At 43.7% G+C, this 19,482-nt stretch overlaps 1 protein-coding gene across 1 annotated transcript in view; it reads left to right on the forward strand.

The window, feature by feature from the left end:
* LOC146178901 (putative protein kinase C delta type homolog) overlaps positions 1 to 19,482 on the forward strand; it is a 425,884-nt gene that overhangs the window by 228,416 nt on the left and 177,986 nt on the right. The window contains exon 10 of the mRNA XM_084578644.1: positions 14,785 to 14,870. Within this exon, the coding sequence (XP_084434770.1) occupies positions 14,785 to 14,870 (86 nt within the window). The remainder of the gene's footprint in view (positions 1 to 14,784; positions 14,871 to 19,482) is intronic.

Here is a 19,482-nt window from a genome sequence, read left to right on the forward strand (position 1 = left end):
AAAGCAAGCTTTCCTTTTGTTTGTTTGTTTGTTTGTTTTTGCGAGTCGTTTCTGAATTGATGCTTGGGCGAGTTTGTATACCATTTCATGAAGAACAACGCGACTTTGACGAGGACGGAAAGAAGACACACTGACACAGCGCGTCCGTCCATGCGTGTCTCTTGAAAGCATTTCCGGTTTGTTACTTCGGCCCGCTGTGGTATTCTAAACAGCTGTATGTCTGTTTTTCTTTTGTCTTGTCTTGTCAGGGTTGGTTACATATCAGCAATCATTTGAAAGGTAAATAAAAGGGACGAAATAGTATTTTTGCATCTGAAGAACGTGACATTGCATTTATTAAAAGCGGTTTATCCTGGAAAAATGTTTCTTAAGATAATTAGGGTGCTGCAAAACACCTACTTTATTGCTCGGATGCTGCGCTAAAATGGAATTATTACTGCTCCCAGAACTGTGCCGTAATTCACGAATCAGCTTCCACCCCGCTTAAGAACCCCCCATAATAATCATTCAAAATACGCAATATTTATTGGACCTGGACCACTGTGTGACTTTTACTCGTGTAATTAAAGCAGCTTACAAATTGGAACCCATTTTCTGGACTGATTTGTTCAGCGAGTAAATAAAATAAGGTACTTATTGAAACACGCCGAGAAGCGTCTTTTAGGATTTTATTATACAAATTAGCGATGATGAACACTGCTTTCGAAAAAAAAATTCCCAAAAACGCGTCGCATTCCTCCTCAATACAAAATTATCTAAATCCATATTCCGCAGCAGCACGACATTTCCCGACACATTTTACGCTTGAACAGTGAAGTCAGGAGGAAACTAAATTGAAATTTAATTACAAATCATTTATGTTTGCTTTCGGCGAACCAGAGACAAATTTTTGATTACTTCTCCAGTTCTTGAGTGGAGCTTTTCGGGAAGATCGCAATAATGAAATTCTTGGCCCCAACACTTTATAGAACGAAAAACAGAGGCGGTATTTTTATGTCAGCCACTGCGCCATCCCCGAGAGTGGTATGCGGCAGTGGAGAGGTCCTGTTTGTGCCGACGGAGTGATATAACGCAGCGGCTCGACAAACGCCAAGAACGCGGTGTTTACGTGAACCGACAGTGGTAGCTTTACAGCAGCCGGCCGTTTCGCAAACGGCCCAGAAAAAAATCTTTTTTCGCGGACAAAATCGCTAAAAGTGACAACAAAAATCACCCCGCGCCGCCCGGGAAAGACACAGCTGGTGGAATGATACGTTCGCGGGGCCGAGCGAGAATTGTGCCAACAGGAGCAGTGGCGCGCGAAAACGCTGTGCGCGACTCAATCTAACATTCTGTGCTAGAACAAGAGGAGGACGAGGAAAAAGACTAGGTAAGAGAAGAAAAAAAAAATAGATTAAGCCCACACCCTCTACTGTCTTTTCCCCTCGCCCCTAATGCAATTTGTTGAGTGGCGCCAAGAATTAGGCGAAATAAAGAGTAAATGAAAAGAAGCGGTGGGTAGAGTAGAGGGGCGAGGGGCAGGAAGGGGGGGGGGGGGAGGCAGGAACACGCACATTTTGGCATTGAAATATGAGGAACAACTTACTCGACTCACATTCCAGTTGACTTGTCGCGGGGTGTTTATTGCTACCATGCGACACTGGGAACAAATTATATGCTGCTCGCTCTAATTAAACTAGCAGATTCCACTTTAACCAAGCCTAATTTTGGGGTGATATATAATTTCCGCGCGGGCGATAATCTAACTTCGCAGCTATATCGCGGCAATCTTCTCTACAGCTTTTCCTGATAGCGAGGAGATCTGTAGAGTTTAGTAATGTACTGTTGGTAATGTACTGTACCTATCTAGGGTTTCCTACTGTATAGGGCGGGTGGTGACGCGTTTTTCTTAACCTTTGTGGTCAGGAGTGAACCGCCGACGCAGCACAGTCTTGCAATTACAGGTGAAACCGGTATTGTGGCGGGAACTTGCTATACTGGATTTTCCTTCGTTTAAACTGCGATTTCAAATGTCTTTTGAGCAAGTTATCGTGATTCGAAGAAAGTCAAACAAAAAAAATTTCGACGTGTTTCTCTAGACCGAAAATATATATATATATATATTTTTTTTTAAATCCCAATCAATTTTTCCATAAATCCCCGGCCTCTGCGGCCGCGTTTCGATGGAGGCGAAAAGCAAGGCGCCCGTGTACTGTGCGATGTCAGTGCACGTTAAAGAACCACAGGTGGTCGAAATTTCCAGAGTCCTCCACTACCATACACCAAATCAATTTTTCTATAGAGGCGCGTGCCAATAAAGGACGCTTTAGTGAAATTTATTTAATTTTAAATGAGGTTTAGGAGAATCTTCACCTCATCCAATCACGAAGATCCCAAACTTAACCTCACCTCTGAACAGTCTAATGCGAAGCAACTAGTGAGTACGTGCCAACGTTTATGTCACGAGAGTTCTGCCGCCTAAACTGAAACCAAAAACATCAATTGCGAGACCTAATAGACAATTTTACTGTTGAAAAAAATAGCAGGTCCAAAATACTTCAGTATACCCGTTTATTATTGCTTCGCACACAGCTCATGAACAAGCATTTTACATACAATTACGGTCCATATACCCACGAAGCAATCCTATTAATATATTGTAAAGCTTCCTCTTGTCGGCACATTAACAAACGTAAACATAGATTTTCACATCAGAACTCCCATCTACACGGCTGTAGCAGGTAGTGTTCGCGACCGGTAATCGGCTTTTGTGTCCAACGGGAGATTAAATATTTAAAGCCCACGGAACGTTCGACGCAGTGCATACCGATGTGGTTTCGCCTGCAGCGTCCCACCTGTCGGGCCCGTTCACTGTGCGTCTATTTTAGTATGAAAATTATTATTCTTCGCATCAATGACGATTGGAAGCACGTAATGAAATGCAAAAATTTAGCAGATCAGTGGAGCTTATGCACCACTTTTCTTCAGTGATGCGCAGTTTATGATCTTATCTTCTAATGCCCTCAATCAAAAGGCCTTCCCATCCATGTTGCAACCGCTAGGCACTCAGGACAGAGTGGGAGTTTAAGGTGAAATCCTTTAATGCCTCATACTGTCGTTAGCAGCCGCGTCGTCAAATGTGTCTGCGTTTTGGGTGCATGCCTTATACGGGCATATATGCCGATCATTACTTAATCTATACTTAATCGATGGCCTTCGAATGAAAGCAGAACACGATTTAAGGCAATTCTATGATAATTTCGTGATAATTAATGAATATGTGAGCAGTAGTGAAGCAGTTGCCCATGGCAACACATGTATATAGAATGGCACTTCTAACTAGCACTAACTTTGCACTTACTAGGCAAGACGACTTTAACTAACACTAGCCAAACAATGACTAGTACTCACAAAACATTAATCACAATATTTATTAAATAAATTATAAATAATAATTAGTAATTAAATCATTACTTAGCAGAATGTGAATAGGAGCCACGCTATTTACTCGAACCATCATTCCTTGCCACATTGCAACAAATGCGTAACAGAATGCGGAACTCAGGCTTTCGCCTTTCGACACTTTAGTCGCCAAAGTGTCTCGTAATTTTATTTCTGTTTTTAAATAGCGCTGCAGTGAAATCTTGCGATTGCCGGTATACATTTAAATTTTGTAATATAAGCCATCAACACCGTGCAGGAAGGGTTCGTTGATCGAAGAGAAAACTCAAAAGCAGCTTAAAACATGGCCCTTAGGCAGATAACAGCTGACAGAATGCATTTCATTGTTATCTTACAAACAAAAATGAATTGTGCGGGAATATGCGCATGAAAACACCTGCTGAAGGTGGAACGACTTTACGTGGCCCTCCAAAACATTTTTTTTTTCTATATATGCAACACAGAAAATCCGCCGAGTGTAGAATTTTTTTAGTCCTATTCTTTTCATCGTTTTTCTCTCGGTACCTAGCAGAAATATGATTTTTGAACATAAAGCTGACGAAGTCGAATAGCTAGTGACGTTAACAAGAACAGCTAAATATAGATACCTCGAGGGCCGCCTTTTCAAGAGCTCGAAGCTGGAACCGTTTTAGACCAAAGTATTTGCAGGAACTCACAGATTTGCAGTGTACTTCTTTATTTGGAAACAATCTTGATTAAGTCGAAAGCCGTACTATGTTATGTTCTGTCCATAAAATCTGTCTACAATATCAGTTATCAAAATTTATCGCCTTGTGTTACGTCATCACTTGAAGATATCAAAGATGTCATATCTCGTCATTGGTGATTATAGTAGGAATTTGCCGCCCTAACGCAGACTACCTAATGCCCCACACGGAAACATATTTTCAGTCTTTTTTCTTCAAAACAGCCTGAGACTAGAATGGTCTTCCATTGGAATTGGCAACCATGATAAACTTCAGCATCTTCAAAATCGCCATCGAAGAACATCTCTGTTCATGTTAATTGCATTTTTCAGCCCACGCCTAATGTAATGTCTCCGGACATTTGAGAAATAATTAAAAAATGATAAAAATGACAATTATTAGTAGTGGTAAAAAGTATTGATAACGATAAGTAGCAATAGTGAAGAGAAAATGGAGGAGATAATTCGTGACAAGTATTTAGTGACGACCTAATTAGCCATACGATAATTAGTGATAGATATTTAGAGATGTGTAATTAGTGACAGGTTTTTACGGATAGGTAGTTAGTGAAAACGTCGCGGCATCGTTAATTCTTCCGTATTATCTCAATACAATTTCTACAGAGACCTATGAGTTTTTCGCACTACGCTTCTACAGTTCGACTGCTGCTAAGGTATGCAGTCGCACAGCTGTGCGCTCTACAGTTGCGCTCACGGTATCTTATTTCGCGCACGGAAAGATAGGAGGATCCCGCATGGCGTGTGCACGCGTACATATCAACATGACGGCCCTTTCAGAGCTGTTTTTGAAGCGATCTGCTATATGTCAATTGGGTGCAGCTGGGCTGAATGAATTGGAGAAGCCTTTACATACAGATGCGTGATGAGCAGGTGTAAAGGAGAAACAGCGGTGAGTTTAGTGTGGTCTTGTTTTGGGCAACACTGTAAGTGTAGGTGGCAATGGGGAGCGCTTTGATATAATTCTTATTGTATTATGACGCAGTAAATATTACTAATTTTGTTCGCCTAATTAAATGTCTCCGTTCATATATATCACCTTTTAAAAAAAGGTGCCAGACATTTAATAATACAACAAAAATGCTTTGTGCCTTATAAATACACGTGCATTTAACGTGAAGCGGCTATGGTCAATTCTAAAATTAATATCCGTATTGGAATTGAAGGAATGTGTCATCAGCGGATGGGGAATTGATTTGAAACAAGCATCGCAAAAGAAACAAACATCATAGCGTTTCGGTGTTTGGGCATCCAACTTTGTAAGGCGCGAGTAAGTGGATACTCTCGATCAGTGAAAATTAATATTGTCCATGCATTTTTCACACCTAATCTAGACAATTTATGGTCGTGCTACGGACGTTTAATGCACGCAAGTCTCGCGTGCCTTCTAGCGCAGACAACAATGATGTTTCCTATCCATCTCTTCAATCTTGTCCTTACACACGTCTCTCAAGTATAGGCACCGGAAACATTCTCTTCGTAATTAAGCAGCTTCCAATTACTACAGCGAAGTGGTGTAGAATATTCTACCCAGCCTTGCCATTACGGTCGGTCGGTCGTAAGCCATCGCACGCGCCTACCCTAATTACCGGTTCGGCGAGAGGCGCAGCCCAGACCCACGGATAGCGTGAGCCCGCGACCACGTAAAGACCTATTAAGAGCAATGGGCCAAACGCGCCGCTATTTGCCGTCCATCCGAAACGCGGAGATGCGGCGTTGTTTGTGTGCATATGCACCACATATGTTGTCCAGAGTGGAGTTCGATGCGACCTCAGCCAACCGCCATTTTTGTCCTGAGCCTCATGGCTGGCTATGGTTAAATGATATTACAGTGTGCGGCCATGGCGTCGCAAGACGTCAAGCACAGAACCATAAAACCACGACGTCGCATCTGATCTGTTCTGCGTAACAATTGTTTATCTCAGTTCTACACAACTTCCAAGCATTCCAGAACTGGCGACATTCTCTTAGCTTATAAACGTTTAAACTATGTCGACACTTTTCAGCGCATACATCGGTATCTTTGAGATATCCTGTCATATGAAGCTCTCAGTACCTTTTTGCGTAAGATCTGTACATTTAATTAGGCGACGAATATATTCAAACACTTGTGCTAAGTGTTGGTACGTTATCGCGCAGACTAATCATGCCGCCTGAAAGCTCCACAGAATACTGGTACGTAAAGACTATGCGCCACTATTTCCGTGAGCTGATGAACGTGCTCGCGCACGGCACTCGCGGCCCTCTCACCGCTAACTGCGCCACTTCACCGCAGGAATGCGTGTAGCTGAGCAGTTGTAAGTACGTCTGTCGGTCGACGCATAGTTATTTTAGCATGTTTGTTATGGCGGCTGTGACTGCTCTTCCTCGACTGCTGGAGTTCTGTGTGTGTGTGGCGCTACGTCATTACTGACCGTGTATCGTCGCTGCCCTCCCGCGCTGTTGATAGAATGTGGCGGCGACTGTGGCGCGCTGTTTTCGGATGGTAGTGTGCAGTTTTGTGAATACCGGAATATTCCGGGCACTCGGAAATAGGATCTTGGGAAAAGCAAAAGCGAGGAGCAAGGCACGGAACAAATTACTAACAGCGGCTGAATGCGTTGTTAGGTACGCTATTCTGATAAGGCCATGCAACAGCATAGTCTGAGAGGCCACTGACGGCTCGCAAGCCGTAATGAGCGGTTTATGCACGCCCACCAATCGTTTGTTTACTGTTCGAGCCCCGCCGAACGGAGCATGTGCATAAGCCATCTCTAAATTGCGCGATTTAATATACGTTTATTTTTCGAGACCCTCTGGTCCCGAAAGGGTAAATAATGGTCACAGATTGGCTAAACTGTAACAACAAAACCAGAAGGTAACGCGATACAAAGTGTAGAAAACAAACAGGAAGATCACAGCATTAACACTTATAGTTAAGCACGACATAACATGGAACATCTGGCGATAACATTTTTGTTTTGCAAATACTGTCATGAAAATGTAAAGCAGAATACAACTGTTCACAAGTATAATTTAGGGGAAATTTTCGCTTTGCAGAATTCATAGGTACGAACAAAGAGGGCCCACAACAAGGGATACACAAAAGAAAAAAATAATTGTAAGAATAAGATAAAAGAATGAAGCCCTGATTAAGGGCTTTAATTAGTGATTATGGTAACGATATAGCTGGTAATATATTCCATTGCGCTATTGCTAACAGAAAACGAGATTTGCCGTTACCTTGTACGCGTGGTCTACCTTGTAGAGATGTGATACGCTGGAAAAATTTGCGAACGAGGAAATGACGTGTTACTGACGTCAGGAAATGACGTGGTACAGAATGTTAAAAAAAAAAAAAGGGTATTTTCTGGCAAATGATCCGTGCGTGGTGAAATATGGCGTAGTGAGAGTGCCTCTGAGTGCGGTGGCGCTTTGAAATTGCCGATTGGATCGCAGGATGAAGAGTGCTTAAGGTGTTTCGTTTTAATCTTCATTTCCACTTGCCATAAAGGACAGCATACTGCTAGTTGACTGCAGACTGAGTAATTTCTCGGCGAGCCTTGACATTTCGTTTTAAATTGCGCAGTCGTCGGCAAATAATTAATTAATCGCGTTTATCCTAACTGTTATGTCACTATTTGAACTTAGTATATAAGTGCACCAAACACTGACCCCGGTGGTAGCCCTGATTTAACGCGTGCGAGGCTTGAAATGTAATTTTCTAGTTTGACTAATAGAAAATGGTAAGTTAAAATTGTTTATTTCACGGCGTTGTTTTCCACTCAAGGTTAGGATTGTGAACTTCAGCATCAAGCAAATATACGGGACATCATAAAATGCTTTTGAAAAATTGGGACAACAGCATTAATATACATCAACGAATGCAGTGTACTATGATGGTCCGTTACTAACTAAAAGAGTTAAGTTTCGGAGCGAAGAGTTTTCTGGGAGCAGTGCTGGTTTTAAAGAGTCGGTTATTTTGACCTAAATACGTTATAACTTGCATATATATTGCATTCTCTAATGTCCCGCTGCTGATATAAGATAGTGAGATAGGCATTTAGTTATTTGGAATGGAATAGTCATCAGATTTTAAGAGAGGTACTATCGCTTCAGGCTTCCAATTATCCAGTAGACAATCTGGGTCGATGGGCGAATTGCTGGAACACTAATAAAAATAACGTAATGGAATGCGCACTGGGGCGCTTGTCTATTTAGCCAGTCAGTAGTCAGAACACTCGAGATCTTGATCGAGCCCAGAGCCAGAGCTTCAAAGCAAGCTCCATAAAGTGTATACTTTTTACAAATGCTCTGCATTCGACAAGAAAGGGGCTAAAAACTAATGACCGCTGCCATAACACACACAAAAAGACTCAGAGGTCAGTGCAAAAACTGCAGTGGGAGAATGAAAAAACTAGGACTTACCCCCCCCCCCCCCCCCCACGACTATTTGTTATTTTTACTTTTGTACATTGTAATCTGTTTATTTTTATTTTCTTTAACTTTTAATGTTATTGTTTTCATTTACCACTATCCTTAATTATCATAATCCTTATAATCCATTCTTATTATTTTATTATTACTTACCACGATTTATTTTTCATGCATAGCCTGCAAATGCTCTCGCATTACCAATTGGTTTCCAGGAAAGGAAAGAAACAGTATCTTTCACACTTTCTTTGTGGACACCTGACCCGCGCTGTAAGGAAAAGTCATACTAGTGCGTGGCACAAAGCCTCGTGGCTTCACTTTTTACGTCCACGGTTTGGCCGCATCAATATAGACTGTTGAGGCTTCCGTTTTAACAAATTTCGAAGCTGACAATAAATGGATAAAAAATCGTCCTTCAGCCTACGCTCAAAGCTTAAATAAATAAATACTTGTAACTGCCTTGTCTTCGGAGGGTCATGAAAAAATCCGCTGGAGATTTGTGCTATATTCACGAATGGCAAGGCAGAAAGGCTCAGAACGTTGGTGTCAGTGGCCATGAAGCCAACTTCAAGATAAAAACAGCCAAAATAAAAAGGACGCTGTACAATGCGGAAGGATTCACGTACACAAGGCTGACTAACAGCTTAGCTTTATTCGAGCAAAACAGTATTATACATAGGTGAATGAAAGAAAGGGAAACATGTCTCTATTTTGCTCAAATAAAGCTCAGTTGTTAGCCTTTTATACGTGAATTCTTCCGCACTGTGTACCGTCCTTTTTCGTCGGCTGTTTCTGTAGCGAAAACTAAACAGAGCTAGTCAGCGCCGTTTTTCGGGTAAGAGTAGCTAATTACTACTGCGCATGCGCCGTAATTATGGGAACTAGTTGCTCCGAGCCACAGGAGGAAGAAAGAAGAGAAGGCAGAGGAGCGAGGGGAGAAAAGAGGAGAAGCCACCAGTCAAATGGATCAAGAAAATTCAGAAGACACCTCCTACACAGCTACGGAGACGGCATGGGGACAAGGTTCGTTGACGCCGCGAAATACGCAGAACGCTCACAATTCGCGGTGGCGGTCGTCGATTCGTGTGGCAAAACGCGCATAACGGCAAGTGTAGCGTGCGAACGCGCAGCAGAGGCGGTGGAAGCGGCGGCGGCACTCGCCCTCAAGTATCCGACGTGCACCACGGTTCTCTGCGCCTCGCGTCAAGCGGTCAGAAACTTCAGCAAAGGATGGATCTCACAGAGAGCGGCCCGAGTCCTGAGCAATCGAAAAGTCCAGCGGGAGGTAGAATTTCAAAGCAGAATTCAGTGGTTCCCGACTCACATGGGAGAAGTATCGAATACGTACCGCAACCTAAACGAGACGGCACACACCAAGGCGCCCGAGCTAGAGAACCGCGCCGCCGACCGCCGTCTATGGTACAGCACCAAAGACTGCTTGACCAGCTACAACGACATTACCAAGGCCTGGCCCGCCGAACCTTCCCTCCGCCCAGCGACAAGCTGGACAGGGCACACGCGGTGGCCCTTGGACAACTGCAGATGCTCAGGTACCCCAATCCGGAACAATACCACAGGCTCTACCCCGGCAAATATCCTACAAATATATGCTCTGCCACGCTGATATAGCCACTTTAACTCACATTGTCTGGGGCTGTAACAACATTCCACACGGTGCTAACTCCAGAACCCTGAGGCCGCTGTTGGCCGCTGGCTTGCGCAGCCCCAGCCTCGGTGACCAACTCTGGGTCTTCCAGCAGGCCCACGCGGCGACAACGAAGCAACACCTCGACGTCCACACGTGGGAAACCTATGGCCCTGTCGGTGAAAGCTTTGCAGGATTATAAATAACGTTATTACCAACCAACCAAGAAGACGCGCTGAATCGCCGTTCACACCATACGGTTTCCAACCAATGCTTCGGCGACGAGAACATTCGAGCCGGACATTGGGAACGTTTGGTAGCTTTCGCTATGCATGATTGATTGATTGATTGATTGATTGATTGATTGATTCATTCATTCATTCATTCATTCATTCATTCATTCATTCATTCATTCATTCATTGTCCTTTATTGAGTGGGAAAGCTCATGGTCATGGATGGCGATAAAGCGGAGTAGACAGAATCTTCATTGTTTAGGTCGTCACTCGAATCACATTGCTCTAACCAGGCCACTAAGCGGGCCATGCTTGGCAAATATCATCTGTGTGTTAGCATCAGTTTCTAGAAGGGAACGGTAGTTCAGGCGGTAGGGTTCAATCTCGGAGCGTCCAGTAGAAAACGCAGGGCAATCCCAGAGTAAATGAGATATGCCGCCGCGAGTTAGAGTCGTACAATGGGGGCACGTAATCATTTTCTCCGTATACTGGCGCCAGCGGGCCATAATACGTGGCGTGTAAGCCGCATGGGCGATGAGCTTATTCAAAAAGACTTCTTGACTTCGGGTGAGGTGGGTTTTCCTCTTAAAAGGTGGGTCTGATTAGAAATCCTACAGGCCAATTACCATAACATCTGTTATGTACATGCAGGTTAGCCATGCAGGCGGTGAAATTAAAGGTGCAAGCATGGGTTGAAAGTAGCAAGATACTCGGAGAACTTCAGAACGGCTTTAGAAATGGTAGGCGCTTAGATGATAGCCTGTTCGGGCTCACAAAATGCATCGAAATATCTAGAGTGGAAAATAGACGTTTGTATTTGGCCTTCCTGGACATAAACGTGGCGTACGACAACGTAAGCAGGGAACTCCTGTGGAACATATTAAAAGAAGCAGGTATCGCTTATGAGATAATAGAGTTCCTACAGGAAATATACCGGGATAACAAAGTAGAAATTACGTGGGAAGGGATAAGAAGTACGGAGAATGTCAAAGTATGCAAAGGATTAAGACAAGGCTGTCCTCTATCACCGGTGCTGTTCATGCTTTATATGATAAACCTGGAACGGAGGATACAAGACAGTAACCAAGGTTTTAACCTGTCATATAGATTAGGTGGAAAGGCGTTAGAGCAGCGCCTTCCCGGTTTGAGGTAAGCAGACGATATTGTGCTGCTAGCTGAGAGTCTGGAAAAATTGCAAACTCTAGTTAAGCATTGCGGAGACGAAGGGGACGCTCTAGGCTTCAGTTTCAGCGCAGTTAAGTCGGGTCTGATGATTTTCAACGGCTCAACTGATCAGGGTCTTAATACAAGGCCATGAAATGCCTAGAGTAGCTGAATATAAATATCTGGGGGTATGGGTAAACGAAGGATTGGCATACATTGGAAAGCATGAGAAATCACTTAAGGCCAAAGGGCGAAGGAATGCCGGGATAATGAAGCATAAGGCATTGTGGGGATACAATAGGTATTTGGAAAGGAATTAAGGTGCCCGGGCTTACTTTCGGAAATGCGGTTTTGTGCCTAAAATCAGAGGTACAGTCGACATTAGAAATAAATCAGAGATCTGTTGGACGATTAGCACTAGGTGCCCACGGCAAAACTACAAATGAGGTGGTACAGGGAGATATGGGCTGTGCATCTTTCGAAGTACGGGAAGCTCAGTGTAAAATATTATATGAGGAACGCCTGAGGAAATTGGACAGTAACATATGGGCAGCTAAAGTATTTAAATACCTGTACTTAAAAAGCGTTGACTCACTATGGAGGAAAAGAAGTAGGAAACTAACTAGTAAGTATGCTAGTCACAAGGACGGAGAAATAAAGAGCATTAAGCAACAGGTGAAAAACACAGAAGGTAATAAATTGGATAAATTCGGTGGAAAAGAAACAGAGTATGGAATTATACCGAAAGTGGAAAATTCAGATCAGGAAGGAAGATTTCTTTGATAACTCAAGAGGCAGTGCCCTACTTTTTGAAGCTAGATCAGGGTGCCTTAGAACACGCAACTACAAAAAGAAATTCAACAATGGAGATGACGCATGTGCTGTATGTGAAAACTCCAGTGAAACAATTGACCATATTATACTCGAATGTAATGGTATCCATCCGGAAGTTAATGCAGGCGCAATCACTGTTCCTGAAGCTCTGGGGTTTAGAGATAACAGTGGCCGGGTGAATAAACCGGCGGTGGAAACTAGCAAAAAACGACTGGAAGATCGGTGGCTTAAAAGCAGAGAAGTGACATAATGTTACGAATGTAGGAACAAAGATTTAATAAATAGAATGACGGTTTAGTTAACCATTATAAATCAATAATTAAGATATAGGGAAAAAAATGAGTATGATAGCTATTGCTACCACCCCGTTTCAAAGGGGACGCTCCTATATTCCATCCATCCATCCCATCCATCCCATCCATCCATCCTGCCGGTGTTTCCGCGGCACAGGCAGTGTAACTAGGTCTTCGCGTTGCGTGGTATCTGGGAGCGCATCGGCTCTCCACCCTATAGCAAAGCACTCTCGAAACTTTTGCAAAACAATTTCCACGAAGCAACGAAACTATCGGTAATAGAGAATTCTACGCCTTCTAACTAAATGTGACTTTTGACGCGCTTTGTATACCCCATCGTGATACGATGACAGGGCAGGATAATAGAAGCTTTTAGCATTGCGTTGACATACTAGTGTAGACGTTTACAGGTTTACCGGACGCCGTCTTGTCCCCCTCTTAGGTGTGCGCAGGAAGCTTCCTGTTCTCCGGTATATGTCTACGTTAGTATGTCTTCGTTACGCTTACGGTCTCTTTATCGAATCAGACGCATTTATTGCGTGGATTAGCACAGGCTGCATATGATCAGGATTGGGGACTGGAGGATTAATAATGGCCAGGCAGTGCCGCCTTGAAGACGGAACGCGGTAGCGTGCCCATCTCGTTTTGTGCCCACACATGCGTGCGGCTGAGTGCATTCTTCATGGGCCAATTCCCAAGTTGTACGGTGCTTACAGCTACTCTTTCATATTGGGCACTCCCGCATGAAATTAAGTAATGTTGAGATCTCTCCTGTTAGCAGGCGAGCATCTAATTGGTGGAGGTGCTTCAGAAGAGGTGTGACGCCCGCGGTGGCACTAGCTTGGGACACGGCCATCGGTGGCGAGGGAGTCTAGATGAGCGGACATTGCATTCAGGAGCCCTGGGGGGAAGATCTTTTTTCTATTTGTTTGCGGCAACCCTGTCGAGCGCGCACTGGAGAGTGTGCGAAGTGTCGGTAAAGACGAATTCCTTTTCAAAAAGGCCTGGAAGCCTTAATAGAAATGTTCTCCTAATCCATGCTATTTACTCTTAGCGCCTCTTTGACACAGACATTTCATGGTGCGCCTGCTGCCTGAAACTTCTGGCCGGTAATCTCTATCCACGGTTTGTTTCCCATAATAGACTTAGTATGACACATTAATGTTAAGACCTATAATAATGTTGCCATGTGCTAGCAAAGGAAACCGTTAACTGTACATCCGTGAGGCAAACATTTGCTCAATAGTCAGTTTTAAACCCGTAATAATGATAATCGCCAACGTAGTCGTGACAGAGCTCCAACACCATCATCATCATCATCATAATAATCGCCATCCGTCACACTGTACCCACTGCAGAGCGATGACGTCTCCTATATTCCATGAATTAATGCGGTCCTGTCCTATAGCTGCATCCACATAACCCCTTCAAACGCCTTAACGCCATCTGCGGATTATCTGCCAGCCTCTGCTATGCTTTCTTTCCCTTGGAATCCAGTTATTCTTAGTGACCGTCGGTTACCCTTTTTTCGCATCACATGTGTCTGGCCCATTTTGCGCAGTTTATAACTGCATAAAATTGCTCAAATAAAAAACGGCTTAGTCATTGGCTTTTCTTGGCCAACACGTTCTTTGCAAATGTAATATCTCTTGGACTGGGCCCTACGGCAGGGCTAATATATTTTCCCGAAGTAAGCCGATATCGTGCGGCTCGGTTGCCACAGGCCAGTATGAATTGAGTAAACTGGGAGGGAGCTCTAGGATTCCGTGAGCTGCTCACGGAATTCGGGATGAGGACGATGGCCTGCAACGTTCCCTATGAAGCAACGTTCTCATTGCCTGAGGATATTCGACAGAAGAGCAACCATTCGCTTTCTTCACAGTGTCACTGTCTCTGTGAATGATGAGAGCAATGTCACTTCTTCCTTCGGCAAGGTCCTGGGCAGTAAATCAACGCGCCTTCAATCCGCTGTGCACGTGGGGAAGGGCATATTACGATCCAAATTTGCGCAACGATCAATTCCGATGCTGATCTTTTTTGTTTTGTCGTTTTCGCAGCGTGCCAAGTGACTGTACACAAGCGATGCCACGACAAGTTCTTGGCGAAATGTCCGGGCTCAGTCAAGGAGTCGCAAGCCACGCTGGTAAGAAAGAGCTGCCTGCATCGATGCGTTTAGTTACGGAACATTTAAACATCTCTCTCCTCGCAGACAATATGCATGTCCGGTTCAATAATAACACACGGATGCCACAATATTCCGTCCACCAGCTATCCGCATTCTATATAATCGCTCTGTTGTACACTGTTAACGAGCCGACCCAATTTTAACCACAAATTCCCGCTGCATTCCACGTCCGTTTTTTCGCACTCGTTAGAAAAGCCATTTAGGCGACGCAACTCTTTTTATACTAAGGCCTTCGGTGACTCTGCAAAAAAAAAAAAAAGCTAAGCAAGAAAGGGAAGGCGACAGGCCTTTCTCACTGTGGAATTGCATGTGTTGTTCACAGCCAGTTTTTTTATCATATCATTTGGGAAACTCCGCTTCTAAATGTGACCAGCTAAAACACGCATTTCTGGGTGCTTATTAACTGCAGCGTCATCTATAAGCGGCCCATAAAACTTGTCTGCTATTTCGTTATTGTCTTCAGAAAATCGCTTTAGTTGTTTTTTTTTCCTTTCTCTTTTTATTACCTCCACGACTCGTACGCCTAGGAATATCTACCAATACACCTATTCAGCTGATTTTATGTGTCGATTTAATTTGTCAGGTGGCTGTGCATTTATCAAAAATAAGAAAATTAGCAACTTCGATACAGTTTTCTTTAATGTGCGCGGGCGCCGCCACTATTTGTAAACACCCGAATATTGACCAATCGAAACAGCGGTTTGTTTATACATGGTCTCTGAGAGAAGTTTCGGAACTGGTGATATTAAACTTCTCTGGTTCAAATCAGGGAGACAATGGGTGTAAGTGGGAAGTTGGATAGACGGAGTGGGATCAGTATAGCTAACGCAGGCCGTTCTGCACGGCCTGGGGACAAAAAGCTCGCCACTTTTCGTTTCTTGCCTTGGGTTCTACGCAGAGCATGATAATATTTACCAAGAGTAGACTACGTGAGCTCGCAAATTGAGCATGATCTATGAAAGGAAGGAAGAAGCATGACCTACGGAGAAACCCTAATGCGCGTAAATTTGAGTGACAGGGAGAAAGCAGGATGGGTCAGGGAACGAACGCGACCTAATGCGATTCCAGTCGAAATCAACCAGGTAGAATTGGCATCGGCAGGGCACCTTCGCTAAACAACATAACCGATGGTCATTAAGGGTGAGGGCACAAATTAAAATACAAGCCGAATGACGAGGTGTGGCAGAAAGTCAGTTCAGCCTGGAAGGTAAGGAAGTTTTGCGGGCGTGAAATAGAGGCAGCTGGCTTTGTCCCGATGTGTATACCGGTAGGCCGGTGTTGATGATAATGACGACAAGAGGAAATATTTGTTGTCGCTGATCGGTTTGATTGCCAGAAGCATCACCTGTAGCAAACGTGTCAAGACCTAGGCGCGCGTGACACTATACCGAGGACATGGTCGTGGGCCCTGTTAACTATCGACTAATTTCCATTCTTTTTGTGCAGAATAAGAGGGATTCCTTGGGTGCCCAAGCTTCTGAACCTCACAGTCTACCTGGGCGGATTAAAAGGAAAATAGTTTGGGCCTCTTTTTACCTTTGTTTTACATTAGCGGTGAATACGCGCATGTATTTTTCAGCGAAAATTTTCTTGCCTTGCTCTGTGGTTTTTACTGTCATATGTTTCCAGCACCATCTCTTTCAATTTACCTGCACAAAAATCCCGCATCGTGTAAATTTTTCACAGAGCACATATCGCTAGAGAAATAGCACCCCGCGAGAAAATTCGCCGAAAGCGGAACCTTCGACGGAGCTATAGTGCATTTTAAGCGCTTGTAACGCTGCGTTGCCTGCATAGCCTCTGTCCTAGAAAGAAATCTGATTCTGTAGGTGGTCGAAATTGCTCCGTAGCCCTCCACTACGGCCCCCCCTTCTCTCTATCCACTTTCACTCCCACCTTCATCCCTTCCCTTACGGCGCGGTTCAGGTGTCCACAGAGCAAGTGTGACAGATACTGCGCCTTTCCCTTCCTATGAACCAACCAACCAACCAACTCCAAGCACTCCCCTTTTTTGGTACCTTAAGAGCACAAGCGCTCCAGCATGACAGGAACCGGATTGTGTGCTTTTTTCGGTCGTGACAGTTTTTATTCTGATTTTGCGCCCCGACGCATCCACCGCGTATAAGCGCCATATGACGTGGCTTGTGCCTCTCGGAGGTTCATTACGAATACACGAGGCCAATCCGCTCGATGCGATTGGGACTGCGCCCCTGAAATACGGACGCCTCGGGTGACCGTCGGGAAGTGATCTTACGGCTGCTTTTACGCCGCTCTTGCTTCATCCACTCCGCTATATACGGTTCCGCAATTCCACCATATTGCACACTTGAGTCATCTGGATTTTCTCGGTAGAAGCGGAACACGTCCTGGCCATGGGTACATGGGCTGATTTGCCTTTCATTTTAGCGGCAGTGTTGACTTTCCCAAATGTCCGCCGCACAAAATCGAACAACCGGGAAACGGAAATAAAATGTGCTTATTTCATTTCTTTATAATACTTTGCATATTTTCTACGTTCAAAGGGGGTAATTCAAGAAACAGGAGCCAGAAATGCATTCTAGAATCGGCTAAGAGAAGGGTAAAAGCGCTTTCAAGCGTTACGCAACAACGTTTTTGGAATATTTTGCTTTCTCTACGCTGTGGTAAGGAATACAGGTTAATTTATGGTTACGAATTGCATCACAATTGCCTTATCGAACGCACAGGTAACTTCTGCGGTTAATAACATTGCCCGAATGAGATAAGTGGCAAGCGTCAGTGCGCAAGGCGTCTATTGACCAAGGGTGAGTTAACCTGCCAGAGAGTTGGAGAGTGATGAATATGTTAATTAGCACATCCCCAGAGAGTCCCCTGATGAGTAAAGAAGCCTGATTAATTAGGCGAGTGAATCACTGAATAAATAGACGAATGGCCGAGTTAACAATCCAATACTTGGTGAATGAAACAGTGAGTTAAGGAATGATGGAGGTAAAATCATCGACAAATTGGTTTTTGGCGTTACCCCTAAAAATTAGCAGGATTCTAGATTAACATATCCATGAACTGTGAGCTCATATGAGCAAAAGGATAGGATTTTAGAACTGTACCAACATCAATTTATTTTTCCTGTTAAAAAGGAGCAAAGAGAGTTTAGGATGCATTTTTCTATGTTTTGTATAAAAGCAAAGGAAAAGTTCTTAAATCAATCTTTAATTAACTATAGAAAACGTACTGCAAATTAGTTCACTTTTCGCCACAACGGCATTATTTTCCATTATTGGACGCCATCAGTTGCGTTGCTTCTTGTACACAACAGCTTAAGGAATTTATTAAACTGACACCTGCTTTAAGCCTCTCGAATACATTGTAATGACAGTGACAGCCCCATTTATGCCAATCCATCAACTAAATGCATGCTTTGAGCAAGCCAGCGTGTCATGGCGCGTGCATTTAGCAATATGGCTCAAAGCTCCATGGACAACGCCATGCCTAGCAGATATGTAAGAGCAAAGAATAGACCAAGAAGCATAATGAATTCATAAGCAGTCCCATAAAATTACGCAGAATACTATGCACCAGGTGCACATCATGTGATCACGACTTCACGAAACGTTTTTAAAATATAGTTCCTGTAAACGCAATGTCTGTTTTTGAGATATTTTCGCCTCAAGTGGTATACCTTTAATGTGAATTATTTTGTACATCTTGCTGAGTTCCTGCCGCATGTCTCTAATAAAAACATTTCTATTCGCCTGGTAGCGCTTGTTTTTGTAAGTGTACTATCGTAAATTCTTTTCTACGTAACTACAAAGGAAATTTTACAGTTTCGGTTGGATAAAGTGATGTGCTGAAAAAACATTCGATCAGCTGCACTGCTGTAGCTAAATGGTTTCCTAAAAACGCAATAATTTTTAAGTTGACTTTTAAATAACTTTAATGTGTTACAAGGCATCCTGTTTAGTGAACCGTTGCAGGCACTGTGCAAACAATATGCTGCTAACACTGCAAAGCATACTATAATGAATGAATGACAGTGAAATAATAAGTACATGAATCTTAACTGGCTTGTTCTGTGGTGACAAAGTGAGGAATGAAAATACTGATAACAACGTCTAAAGGCACCCTTTTAACCGTTGGCTGAATTTAAACTCAAAGCAGCGTTACGATTTTTAAATGTTACTGGTCCTACCCACCAGTTTACAAGGATGCGGTCTGGCTCGAAGTAAAGCTCGACTTGCAGTTCGCGAAAGAAAGCTTCAATCCACTTTCGACCAGTGTATGCACATGTTCGGGGACGTCCAGTGTTCCTTCGTGTCCCAACTGCCATCGTGATATTCTTTTGAGGCGAAAGCCTTGAATGACTCATCGTTGTTGTGGACAAAATGTGTCCCGCTTTTACGGCGGCTCTGATTGGTCGAGATGGGACGACGTCATGGAGGTCTCAACCAACCACAGAGCACCACCAGTATGCGCGAAGGCGTGCCTTATATGGCCATATGCCGATGAATGATCAATCACTAATTAATGAGCAATTTATTTATCCGATGAGTAGGCAATGACTAAATAATCAGAGTAGTTAGTGACTAATTAA

The sequence above is a fragment of the Amblyomma maculatum genome, chromosome 9 (genome assembly GCF_055883805.1).
Source record: "Amblyomma maculatum isolate TAMU_Amacu chromosome 9, ASM5588380v1, whole genome shotgun sequence".
NCBI classification, from domain to species: Eukaryota; Metazoa; Arthropoda; class Arachnida; order Ixodida; family Ixodidae; genus Amblyomma; species Amblyomma maculatum.